Here is a 13,459-nt window from a genome sequence, read left to right on the forward strand (position 1 = left end):
GTTTTATGTTTACACAACCACAGATTTTTTAATTTATTTTTTATTTTTATTTAACCTGTATAGGAGTACTGTGGACTGCTATTTTGTTGAATAAACGAATACTCTGAAATTCAAGGATTTCATTTTTCTTTGCCGGTAGGGCTGTGAAATAGGCCGAGAAATAGGTATTAATTTTTGATATAAATGGTCTTAAAAAGGTCTTAAAAAGACTTGAATTTGACTTGAAGAAACCTGTAGGAACCCTGAACATGGAAGTCTAAGGTTTTTTATATATATATATATATACACACACACACACATGTCTAAGCACAGTGTTTTCATTCATGTCTATTTTAGCAAACAGGATTAGTGAAAACTCTGAATATGTTAAGCCTGAGATGAGGGAAAATTTGACTGAGTTAAATTTTCCGTTCCACAAAGCCAGCTCAGCACAACGCTGCGTCAATTACTAGGCAACATTCTCCGTGACGCAAACCTGCTGGCTCACATGTTTGCTTCATCTAAGCCTGAGGCTGATCGCCCGCTGAGCGTGTAGCAGAAAGGAGAGACATGGTGTGTCCATTTGTGAATAAACTCGTGGACATTGAGGCACAATTTATTCAGGGACTTTTGCAGGAGATGGTGATTAGACCCAGTCTGGATGTCTTCCTGGAGGAGTGTCAATATAAAAGATGCATTTTCACCTCACACTCTATCATTTATCTTAATCTTTTCTACTCCGATATATCAAATATTATACATGGTGGATTTGAAGTATCATCAGAGCAAATTTTATGCATTGCCCTTTGATTCTTTGGCAGGTTTCTTTTTAATATTGGAGATACTGAACACATCAGCAAGGCAACAGTTTGTTGGGCCATAAGAAAAGTGGCTCTGGCTCTGAAAAGACTTTTGCCCATTTTTATGGTTTTCCTAAGCATCAGAAAACAAAGGATCCAGGGTTTCCTCCAGAATTTTTGAAACTGTCGGGGAGGGCTCCGGCAATGACGGGTGGGGACGGGGAGTACTGATGTGAAATTATGACAACTTAAAACTGAATGTTTTTATAAATACACTATTTGTTCACTACACAACTATATACACAACTGTAGCCTAATCTAATGGCACAGTTTGCAGTCTGGTTGAGAGCGCTTTATTTTTCTTGATTTTTTGAAAAAGAGCTCAAAGGCTCTGTTGTATGAGGTGGCCCATTGATGCTGCCTGTTCCTCAGGTCTGTCCTCAACTACACATAAAAACAATTAAAAGTGTGTTGAATACTGTTGATCTTGAATGTGCTCTTACACTGACCAGGTTGTCTGGAGGGGGGGCATGGTAAACAGGTAGCAGGTGTCGCAAATTAATAAATGGCCCCTCCTTGACGGCGCCACTGGCCACGCACGTGTGTTGTTGACAGTGGCAACATGTGCGTCGGCTTCGTCGAGTGTACCAAGTGCAGCAGGATGCTGGTATATGACAGCAAAAAGACGGGGACCTTGACACTTCAGAGGCACATGACGAAGGCTTGCCATGCAAAGAAAGTGTGTTTGGGCCCCATCAGACTGCAGCTGAAGAGGATACAGCAAATTATATTAAAATATATAAACACTGTTATGATATAAAAATGTTTCTATATGTTATGTATATTAGACACACATTACTGCATCACATTACATAACATCACTTCACATTACATCAGGGGTGGGGGCAGCTGTGGCTTAGAGGTAGGGGAGGTCATCCACCAATCGGAAAATCAGTGGTTTGATCCCCAGCTCCTCCAGTCTGTCAAAGTATCTTTGTGCAAGATACTGAACCCCAAATTGCTCCTGATGATGCTTCCATTGGTGTGTGAGTGTGTTAAAAACTGAGTAGCAGGTGGCACCTTAATGGTAGCCTCGGCCACCAGTGTATGAATGGGTGAATGTGACTCGTAGTGTAAAAAGCACTTTGAGTGGTTGGATGACTAGAAAGGCGCTATACAAATGCAGGTCCATTTACCATTACCTATAGACACGTTATGCAATCTTCTTCTTTTCTTGAAGACATGTTCAAATTCTTCATTCAAGGTCATTAAAATCTAATGTAATGGGTAAGCTGGTCCATTTAGATTTGATTCACTTTTGCCAAGTCAGACATGTTGTGGGATCCCGGCGATGAGGTTATAACCAGGTGGTGATGGTGCTGTCTTGGCATAGTTGACCGTCTATGTCCAGTTTGTCCACCTGCAGTGCGACTCTTCTCCCCCTCTCATGGTACTGTCTGAGAATCGGGAGTAACTTCTTTCTTCTTTCCTGAATCTCCTGTGGGATTGGTCATTCATCCCATAGTTCGTTCCTTTAAGTTCTCTTCTTCAGCTTTTAACAAATTCTTTTTGTTTGAAATGTTCAAATTTAGTGACAGTGGGTCTTGGTTTGCTGCTGTTTTTGTCTCCGATGCAGTGGACGCTGTGGAAGGTAATCTTATTGATGGTGTCTTGTGTTAGTTTCAGGGATGACTACATGAAATGAGATTCTCGTGCATGCTGCAGCTCTGGGGGTCCAGAATGGTTTCTCTCACTGTTTTGTTTTTGCTGGAAATGATGTTAACTTGAGTAGCAAGTGTATTATTATTATTTCTTGTCTAAGAGTAGTGAGTGTAATGACGGTAAGTTTTAGTTCCTTATTTTCCACCTGTAAAATTTCGATTTGTGACTGGGTGTATTCGAGACTGGTTTTTAGGTCTTTTATGTCTGTGTGTAATATTTCCAGGATCAAAAGTATGTTGTTAATGGATTTGAGCACACTGACCTCGATAGTTGTGGGGGTACATGGTCGTAGGCCTTCTCCAAGTCCACAAAACACAGACTGGATCGGCAAACTCCCACAACCCATCCAGCAGCCAGGGTAACCCATCCAGGGTAAAGAGCTGGTTCACTGTTCCATTGCCAGGACGGAATCCGCATTGTTCTTCCTGAATCTGAGGTTCGACAATCAGTTGGAGCCTCCTTTTCAGCACCTTGGAGTAAACTTTACTGGGAGGCTGAGCAGTGTGATAACTCAATAGTTTGAGCACGCCCTCTGGTCCCCTTTTTTGAAAATGGGAACCACCACCCCGGTCTGCCACTCCGCAGGCACCATACCCAACATCCATGCAACACTGAAAAGATGTGTCAGCCAAGACAGCTCGACGATATCCCCAGTTCAGGCTAGCAGTTCTCCTTCTCTGCTGAGCACAGCCTGAGACAAATACTGACTACTTCTGACTACAGCTCCTAACAGCCGCCTCCACAATGGAGGCTTTGAACATGGCCACTAGGATTCCATGTCCCCAACCTCCCCCAGGATGCACGATAAATTCTTCCAGAGGTGGGATTTGAAGACCTCATGGGCAGGGGTCTCAGCCAGAAGGTTCCCATTTCACCCTCACTACATGTTTGAGTTTACCAGGTCTGTCTGGCAGCCTCTCCACCATCTGATCCAACTCACCACCGGGAAGTGATCAGTTGACAGCTCTGCTCCTCTCTTCACCCGAGTGTCCAAGACACATGGCCACAGATCTGGCCACAAATTTGATCATCGATCTTTGGCCTCGGGTGTTGTGGTACACTCCCTGTGCTTGAACATGGTGCCAAGCCATGACTCACACAGAAATGCAATAACAAAACACCACTGGGGTTCAGGTCAGGCAGTTCCTTCCCTTCAGCCCCCTCCAGGTTTCTCTGTCATTGCCCACATGAGCGTTGAAGTCCTCCAAAAGAACTATGGAGACCCCAGCCAGCACCCCTTCCGGGACACTGCCCAGAGACTCCAAGAAGGCCTGGTACTACTATTAACAGTCAGAGACCTTCTCTTAGTGACCCGCAGGCACATTGACGTGACCTTCTCGTTCTCCGAGGACAACTCCAACACAGCGACACCTCACACCGTGGGCAACTCCAGAAAAAGCAGGAGTCCAGCCCCTCTCCAGGAGTTTGGTTCCAGAACCAGCACTGCATGTGGAGGTGAGCCTGACTATATTGTGTTGGTACTGCTCAACCTCCCGCACCAGCTCCAGCTCCCTCCCCACTAGACAGGTGATGTTCCATGTTCCCAGAGTCAGTCCGTGACACCAGGGATCAACACATCCGAGGCTCAACCCCTGCCTGGTGTGAGGAAGTCTGAGGAGTGAGGAGTTCTTTAAGATAGAGTGGAGCATGTCCATGAATGCACTGATGTGTGAGGAGAGGCAGACCTTGTATTGAATTCTGAGTTCAACGGGCAGCCAGTGGAGAGATTTGAGGATGGGTGTGATATGGTCATGCTTGCGCACCCTCATCAGGATCCTAGCAGCGCTGTTCTGGATGTATTGAAGCCTCTGGATGCTTTTACTAGGGATCTCGATGAGGAGTGCATTACAGTAGTCCAGCCTGGAGGAGACAAAGGTGTGGACAAGCTTTTCAGCTTCTGCCAGGTTGAGTGATGGACGGAGTTTTGCAATGTTCCTGAGGTGGTAAAAGGATGTCTTGCACAGGTGTTTGATGTGGGTCTCGAATGTAAGGTGGGGGTCTATTTTCACGCCGAGGTTGGTGGCTGAAGTAGACAAGCGGGCTGTTCTCACAGGAGAAAGAGATGCTTGTGAGGGTGGATGATCCAACCTGATGTGGGGTGCCAACAAGGATGGCTTCAGTCTTGGAGCTGTTAAGTTGTAAGAAATTTAGTTTCATCCACTCCTTTATCTCCTCCAGGCAGGTAGTGAGTGAGGCAGATGGCAGGAGTGCAGAGGAGATGGGATCTGTCTGCAGGTAGAGTTGTGTGTCGTCAGCATAACAATGGAATGATATGCCATGCCTGCTGATAACACGGCCAAGGGGAAGCATATAGAGCAGGGGTCGCGTTAACCGGATATTCTCGGTCATTGACCATTTTTTTTTACAACAATGACCGGAAAATCTGAAGGCTGTTGGTCATTTTGACCGGTTGCAATTACCACCCCTGCCGGAGTGCACAGCCAGTGGCTGCCGTTTTCACACTGCAGAGAAAAAGTCATTCATCTGCTTCATGTAGCATTGTTGAGCCCTGGACACACCGGACGCGTAGTGCCGCAGAAGTCCTGCGAGTGTACTTGCAGTCGCTTGACTGTCCACACAGGCAGCGCATTTCTCCGGCACTCTCCGTGCCGGTTAAACATCGACTCCACTCGTCTGTTTCCATCAGTACTCGTTTTTTCACTTCAACAGGTCATTTTAAACATGGGTAAGTCCATATTTTAATCGTTTTTTATAACGTAATAAGTTAATTACAATTTGTCATTGCATATCCATGTATTGAGCGTGTTGGATAAACACTGGGCATATTGTTATTGACCATTTTATTTATGTAGTTATTTCTGTAGGCTCGGTGACACAAAATTAAAATTGTAATGAAGTGATTAGGGTATTGAAAAATGTGTTCAGTTATGCACTGTTGTGTTATTTTAAGTTATAAACACGGTATTTTACTGCTTGCATGAAAAATAGACCAGACGCCGAACTGAAACACTGCCTCTGCCGCTGGGTGCTGCTCTTCGGTTCCGCGTCCAGTGTGTCCAGAATGGCATTGGTGTGTGGATGTCTGTTCTTCTTTTCGTTCATGTCCTTATTAAAGCACACTTTATAATTTGCTTGTTGGATTTATTAAAAACGAACAAATGAAAACTAAATGTCTTTGAATATCTTAAAGGAAAATTAAAATGACTGGTAAAAATAGATTATGACCGGATTTTTATGACCCTGTCAGTCAAAATGACCGACGACGAAAAAGTCTAGCATGACATCTGATATAGAGAGTGAAAAGGGTAGGACCCAGCACCGAGCCTTGAGGGACACCACAGCTGACATAGTGAACTTGCAACATACTCAGTTCGCCCAGTGAGGTAGGATGTGAACCATTTGTGGACGGTATCAGTGAGTCCGATGGTGGAATGCAGGCGGTGAAGGAGGATGTTGTGGTCCACAGTGTCAAATGCAGCTGTAAGATCCAGAAATATGAGGAGGGATGGGGAGCCGGTGTCCGCTGTCACCAGAAGGTCATTTGTGACCCTGACCAGAGCCGTTTCAGTGCTGTGGCCAGGTTGGAAACCGGACTGAAATTTTTCATACATATCATTTTGCTTAAGATGGTCCTGAAATTGTGCAGCAACTGCTCGGTGAGCATCGTTTGGTAAAATGAAAATTGTTACAGGTAGACCTATTTATTGTTTATGGAGTGCGGGCATACTGACGTGTGTTTGTGTGTGTTTAATGAAAAAAAATGTATGACATTCTTATATTGTTGTAACATTATGCCATGTTGTGAACTAATTTAAAGTAAATATGCTCAGACAGAGATCATAATTATAGTAGTAGGCTGTAATAAAACAGTGGACAGATGATGCAGTTGTGCTCCATGTTATATTTAATTGACGTTGTTTAAAAATGATGGCTCCAAAGCAAGGATGTCTCATTTTGTCAAGTTTCTTCTCTCTCTCTCCTTGCATCTTATTCTCGACTCTTCAACTCACATCTCCTGTGGGCAGGATTAAGATGCAAGGAGGGAAGCAGGGAGGGGAATCAAGGAGGTACAAACAGGGAAATGAGAGAGGCCTCAACATTGGAAGCTGTTTTGTTTTTGGCCTCATGATGTTGTGGATCACATGCCACATTGACCAGTGGTGATTAAAGACTGGCTCCAGTGGGCAGGGTTTCACACATGGGTGTGAAAAATGTTAGCTCATTCAGGCAAAGGCACAAGAAGGAAGACGTTTCCATTTCACGTTAAAAGCCCCTTTTATGTCACACAAATTCATTCACAATTTCATCTTTGGAGTTCCAGTGGTCCCAACACAGCACACTGGTACTGGTACTGTTTTGAACTCATGTGTTCCTACAGGGTTGCCATTCTGGACAGTGTGACAGACTTTCTGTTGTTTCTGGGCAAAGTGCTGATAGCAGGAGGAGTTGGTAAGTAATAAAAAATTGCTCAGTTTTTATGCTGCCATGTCAGAGTTTCACATTATACATTTCAAGGGTGGAAGTGTTTTATCTGCAACAAACTTATACATTTAATTATATGTTTCAGAAAAATGTAATAGACAGCAAGACAGTGCGTCATTGTGCGTCCTGCATTTGTGTGTGTGTGTGTGTGTGTGTGTGTGTGTGTGTGTGTGTGTGTGTGTGTGTGTGTGTGTGTTTCAGGTGTGGTTGTATTCTTCTTCTTAAATAGGAAGATACCTGTTTTCCAGGAGGAAGTGCCTAATCTGAACTACTACTGGGTTCCCCTGCTGGTCAGACACACACACACACACACACACACACACACACACCAGTGTTCATTTTGACAGCTATTTTACATTTAGTCTTAGTCTGGAGATGAAAATGCTTATAAGTTTTAGTCACATTTTAATCATTTTTATCCTTCATAGTTTTAGTCTTGTTTTGATTCATTACATTTTAGTCAGTTTTTAGTCATTGTGTTTTCTATATGATAAGCAATGCTCTGAACATATATAATTATAAAGAATGCATTGTTAAGTCTTTCCATGTTGTCTGAAGAATGTTAACCTAAAATTTCTAAGTCATTATGTCTTGACTGCTTTCAATCCTGCTGTAGTTTTCTAACCTGTGTATTTTCCACGTCAGACGGTGGTGATATGTGCCTACCTGATTGCTCATGGTTTCTTCAATGTCTATGCCATGTGTGTTGACACACTCTTCCTCTGCTTCTGTAAGTACAACACCATCATAACTGCTTATAGTGCAGTACTGGTGTTTTGTATAAACATACATAAATACATTAATAAATATAGCTGCAAGTGGCAATTCTGGGGTTCAAGCCAGCATGGAAATTGAAAGCTGGGTAAAATCAAGACCTTTGAAAGTTCAGGACAACTGTGTTAAAGATTACCAACAGGTTTTATGACAATCAGGAAAGATCACAGAGTTTGGTGATGTTTGAACAAACCCTCGTTGATTATGACAAAATTTTGAGAAAGGCCATTGCACTTGTTTGGAACTTGTGCTGCCCCCTATAGACCGGTTTTAAATAATTTAATAAACATGGTTGATTTTTATTATTCAACATGCCCTGCAAGTTTTTTAATCATTGGACAATCAATTTCTGATTTTTAACCTGATTTGTGTTATTGCATGCCCTTTTTTGCATTTGTGGTGCCCCCTAGTGGTTACATAACAAAAATTTGAGGATATGTTCCTGGTACCTCTTAAGACATTGCTTGCAAGGTTTGTGATGATAGGCCCAAACATTGTGGAGTAATTTGCTGAGCCATGCCCCCTTTAAAGTTCATTAGTCAATATCTTCAAAAAGTAATGCGATATCAATAACAGTTAAAGTGTTGGTGATATAATTCTGAAAAAAAATCTCACATCATTCTGCTGATTTCAGGTATATATTGTCAAAAATTTTGGTGACATTTGGTTAAAAATTAGTTGAAATAGAACATTTTATTTCTACAACACAAATTACAACAAGATAATGAATATCACTGTGAACTAACTGTTAAACTGATCCGAACACCATTTGGAACATGTGATATCTAGTATCGAAAAATGTCACTGTCAGTGGTGGTTGCATTTAGATGAAAACTTTTGGAGATATAGGTGTTAATTAATTTTGCATATTCTTAAAAATATAGACTTCTGAACTGACTATAGGTTGCAGCGTGGCAAAAGTTTGTCACAATTCAGTGGATGTGCTGGAAAAATTCAGCTCTGTAGGACACATTGGTGATTTATCACTATTTTTTTGAAGTATGGAATGTGAAATGTCTTGAAATTTCAATTTATTGTAATAAGCAACACCACCTTTAAGCAATCATTTCAGTTTTTTTTGCACTGACTGAGACATGACCCTAGATGATGCAAACCAAGTGGTGTACGAATGTCTCTGGCTGAAACTTTCAGGGAATGATTCAGTTACTTATGCTGACATTTTCTTCAGGTTTTGTAATGATTGACTCAACAGTTAAGGAGTTAACTCCATTAATGTGCTGAGCCGTGCCACCTGTTCATCAAAAAGCTGTTGATAATTTCATCCCATGATGATTCATGGAAACTTTGGCACAAATTGGACCAGCCAGGTTCAGGCATTTTAGCAAGTCTGGAATTGTAGAAAAGAATTGTTGTGGATTGTAATGGCTACACTGCCTTATGTGAATCTGTAGTCTTTAATCACATGATGTTGATGTCTTTTGCATGTGGCTTTCTAACACTAACTGACCTCTTCTTGTCTTTTTGTCTTCATTTAAAATCACCCTGCTATCCCACTTTTCTGTTTCACATCCATACATCTTTATTTGACTTTTATCCTTAAATTTGAAATCCCTCCTTGACTCCCTGTCATACCCATTAATCCACCCACTGATCATAATCCACTCTACCGGTCATCCAACTATACTCACTTTTTCTCCCATGCTTCCCCTTGATCCATCCATCCATCCATCCATCCATCTATTGGTTCAACCAGGTGATGACTTGGAGAGGCATGATGGGAGTTCAGAAAAACCCTTCCTCATGTCCCCAGAGCTGCACAGAATTTTGGGAAAATCCAGTCAGTTGCATTGATATCTATCCACTGCATCAGCAGCCAGTCTGGTCAGTCTTTATCAATCATTTCTGCAGAAACATCAGCAGGTGAAGTCCCTGAACACTGAACAAACATGAGACTACAGAAGGACAAAGATCTGTGCAACACTGTTACAGGGTCTGATCTTTGTGGAGTCCCTTTTTTATGCTGGTGTCATGTTAGCCCTTGAACTTCAGGGGCTCAGGCTCAACTGCTAAACATGTGTCCAAAGTGTCACCAATATTTAGTCCCTCCAATGAGTAAGTGAGAAGAGCATTGTTTCGTATTGAGATTCAGTACTGTATTTGAAACTGCTTCCTCTGAACTTTTAATTGTATGTGTTGTGTGTTTTGAATGAATGTTCAAAAAACTTTTTTGCATAAACTTCAGAGTGTGTGTAAATCATTGTAGATGGAAGTGAGTGTGGCCTGAACAAATGGATTCACCTGAGACCAAAAAAGGACACAAACATGTTGGTGTCTACACCTCACAGCCCAGTGCAGTGTGGAACTAGAGGTTCAGCCACAAGACCAATGTGCTTGTTACATATTAAAACCTCACATATACTATACATATGTATACTATCAAATATTAATATATACTTTCAACATATTGTACCACAATAGCCAGAATTATAACTATAATATTATTACTTTCATTAATGTTGTTGTAAACTACTGTCATTACCGTCTGTCCTGCATCTCTCTCTGTCTCTGTCTTTGTCTCTCTTTCTGTCTCATTGTGTCATTAGGATTACTGATATTATTGTGCTGATCTGTTGTGTGCGACATCTATTGCACGTCTGTCCGTCCTGGAAGAGGGATCCCTCCTCAGTTGCTCTTCTTCTACCATTTCTACCGTTTCTACCATTTTTCCCCCCGTTAAAGGGTTTGTTTTCCCTTATCCACTGCGAGGGTCCTAAGGACAGAGGGATGTCATATGCTGTAAAGCCCTGTGAGGCTAATTGTGATTTGTGATATTGGGCTTTATAAATAAAATTGATTGATTGATTGATTGACAATACACTCAGTCACAACTTATGTGACAGTATTACTTCATCAGTATACAGTATAAGAACATATATACCTCTCTAGAAATTATGATTCAAACCCATTAGGTCATCAGGATTTTGTCCTTTGTAAGTGTTATATTGCATATGATATGACAATGAGAAGTAGTATTGAATGAGGTTCAGAAAAGAAATCGCACTACACTGACAAGTGAGACGTCTTCTAGAAAGATAGAACAACTAACATCACATAATGTTTGATGTATGTTGGTGCTGTATCGTATTTGTGACTGTCATTTTTTTTTTTAAAAGCTCTTTGTGTTAAACCTGTTACTAAGTTGGTACCTCAATTGTCACATAAAAGCTTTAGGATGAAACCAAACAAAGATCTGGCACAGATTCAGCTGACAGGTCTAAAGCCAGTGATGGTCAGGTTTTAATACACTGGTATTGTTTATACCAGAAATCTTCTCATTTTCCTCCAACACTCTGTATTCACATTCTCAGATGGAGAAAGGAATGTCCCCAAGAGTAAATACATACATGTAAAACTGTATAAGTTTTTTTTTCTCATCAGATAGAGCTGAACCAGAATCAGCTTTTGTGGCCAAGTTTGTGTGCACATATATAGAATTTAACTCCTGTCTTTTGCTGATTTATATACACTGAACAAAAATGCTACACTTTGTTCTTGCTCCCATTTTTCAAAGGTTTAAGGTTAAGATCTAAGGCTTTTTTTCACACACTCAGTAGATATATTATTCTCAATTTTTGGTCTCAAAGTTGTGAGAATCCTTGTTAGTGAGCACTTCTCTTTTTCCAAGACAGTTCGTCCACTTGACAGGTTTGTCATACCAAGATGTTGATTAAACAGCATCATTACTACGCAGGTATGTCTCGAGATGGTCACAATAAAAGACCGCTCTAAAATGTGCAGTTTGATCACACAACACAGTGCCACAGTTGGCACAAGTTCTGTGCTGACTGCAGGAATGTCCACCAGAGCTGTTGCCCACAAACTTACATATCACTACCAGAAGCCATCCTAAATGTTGTTTTCATAAATTTGGCAGCACATCCAAGAGGACACAACCGGGATCCCGGATGGCTCTGTTAATTCATGTGTTTTGGTTGCATCTGTACATTTTGGATGTGAGATGAATTGTTGTGCTACGCTACATGTTGGTATAGAGTGTGTATGAAGAGCAAAAGTGAAGTCAGTGTTGAAAAATGTGTGAAACCAGTTCAATTCACACAGGTATAGAATCAGAGGAGTCATCAGTCATCATCAAAGCTGATCACGGAAATTATTTTTTGTAAAGTCTTCCAAACCTATTGCTTGAAAATGCACACATCACATTGAGTTCCAAAGGTGGGAACATTTCATTCACAGAACAGGGCTTTTATATATGGTTTCTGTTTACAGTTTTATTTAAGCCAAATTAAACCAACTATTAAATAATTTACAGCACAACAACTGTCATTAAAACATTCATCCAGTAGATGTCACTAACATCACCCCTCTTTTAGGAGTAGCAGCTTGTTACAGTGCTGGGTGACTGTGACTCTGCTATTGTTAACATGGCATCTTTCTCTTACAAAGGATACGTTTATGTACGGACATAAATTGTGTTGGGTCAGCCAGTTCACCCTGATGTTCAAAGATATAGTCCAGTAGCTGATACTGTCCATCTACTTGTAACTTTGTTATGCTACTGGCAACACTTGGGTAAAATCATATCCTTTTTGTTGCAACTTTTTATTTTTCCCTACTGGCTTTCGTTGAATTCTCAACCACATTGCAATTGATCCTTTGTTTTCACGGCGGACCCTGGTGGTCTTGTTAGTAGCTGCAGTAATAGATGGCTGCTACATATAAACTACCTGTTGTTTGGACCAATCAGAGGTGAGGGTTTAGATTATGGGCGGGCCTCTGCAGTCACACTGGAGAGAGCATGAGGGAGAGAGTGAGCATAAGACAGAAGGGAGGAAAGGATGTGGCCCAAGACAGACAAACTGCTGGAGATGATTATTGTGCAAGAGAGCAGCATTTAACAGATTGGGATAGTTAAGCTTTCAGCCAGTCGGAGCCAAAGGAGGTTCCATAGCGGGGTCTGAACCATGCCGGTGAGACGGGGCCATGTGGCTCCCCAGAACACTTTCTTGGACACCATCATCCGCAAATTCGAGGGACAGAGTGAGTAGGCCCACAAGGGTCCATCACAGCTGTATGATTTCATCATGAAAATGACAGCCAGACATTGAAAAAAAAACCCATAGGAAAAACCCAGGAAAAAAAAAAAAATCCAAAATAGGAGGAGGGGAAACAAGATAAGTACTAAATTTTAAACAATGGTTGAAATAGCCTCCGAAGTGTGTTCATCGTGACTGAACATGACCATCCTCAGTACAGGAGCCCAGGAGTGGAACAAATGAGTAAATAAGTGAGCCATGGTTTCCAACCCTTTTTTTCCCCCCCATTAAAGGATCTCTTTCCTATCATTGAATAAAGTGATGACCCCTGACTAAATAACATCACATTATATTCAATGTATAACAGTAACAGCACAAAACAACTGATAAACTGTGCAGATAGCTCAAATAGTGAACACATTAACCAGAGGAAGTTTGTGTCAAACGATGAGATTTGGATGAATTTTAGCAGATTATTTCCTGTGAAAATTTGAGGAACTTTTTATATAATTATCTGTCTCAATTCTGTTTTTGTTTTTTGTTTTTTTTTTAACAATCATATAGTCATAATAGATTATTTATTTATTTATTTATTTATTTATTTATTTATTTATTTATTTTTGGACAAATTCAGTGTTTTCTTTTCTCGAGAGCTTGGTCATTGAACTATTAGTTCTAATGCAGGACAAGGTTGTTAAGCAGAGAATAAAGGCTCTGTTAATGTAT

The 13,459-nt window shown here is 41.1% G+C and overlaps 1 protein-coding gene across 1 annotated transcript in view; it reads left to right on the forward strand.

The window, feature by feature from the left end:
* The window catches only part of LOC125902799 (choline transporter-like protein 5-A), a 304,241-nt gene extending 293,687 nt beyond the window's left edge, over window positions 1–10,554 (forward strand). Inside the window, exons 19-22 of the mRNA XM_049599411.1 lie at window positions 6,841–6,911; window positions 7,146–7,234; window positions 7,590–7,674; window positions 9,433–10,554. Of these exons, the coding sequence (XP_049455368.1) occupies window positions 6,841–6,911; window positions 7,146–7,234; window positions 7,590–7,674; window positions 9,433–9,530 (343 nt within the window). The 3' untranslated portion in view covers window positions 9,531–10,554. The remainder of the gene's footprint in view (window positions 1–6,840; window positions 6,912–7,145; window positions 7,235–7,589; window positions 7,675–9,432) is intronic.
* Window positions 10,555–13,459: the final 2,905 nt, after the last annotated feature.

The sequence above is a fragment of the Epinephelus fuscoguttatus genome, linkage group LG15 (genome assembly GCF_011397635.1).
Source record: "Epinephelus fuscoguttatus linkage group LG15, E.fuscoguttatus.final_Chr_v1".
NCBI classification, from domain to species: Eukaryota; Metazoa; Chordata; class Actinopteri; order Perciformes; family Serranidae; genus Epinephelus; species Epinephelus fuscoguttatus.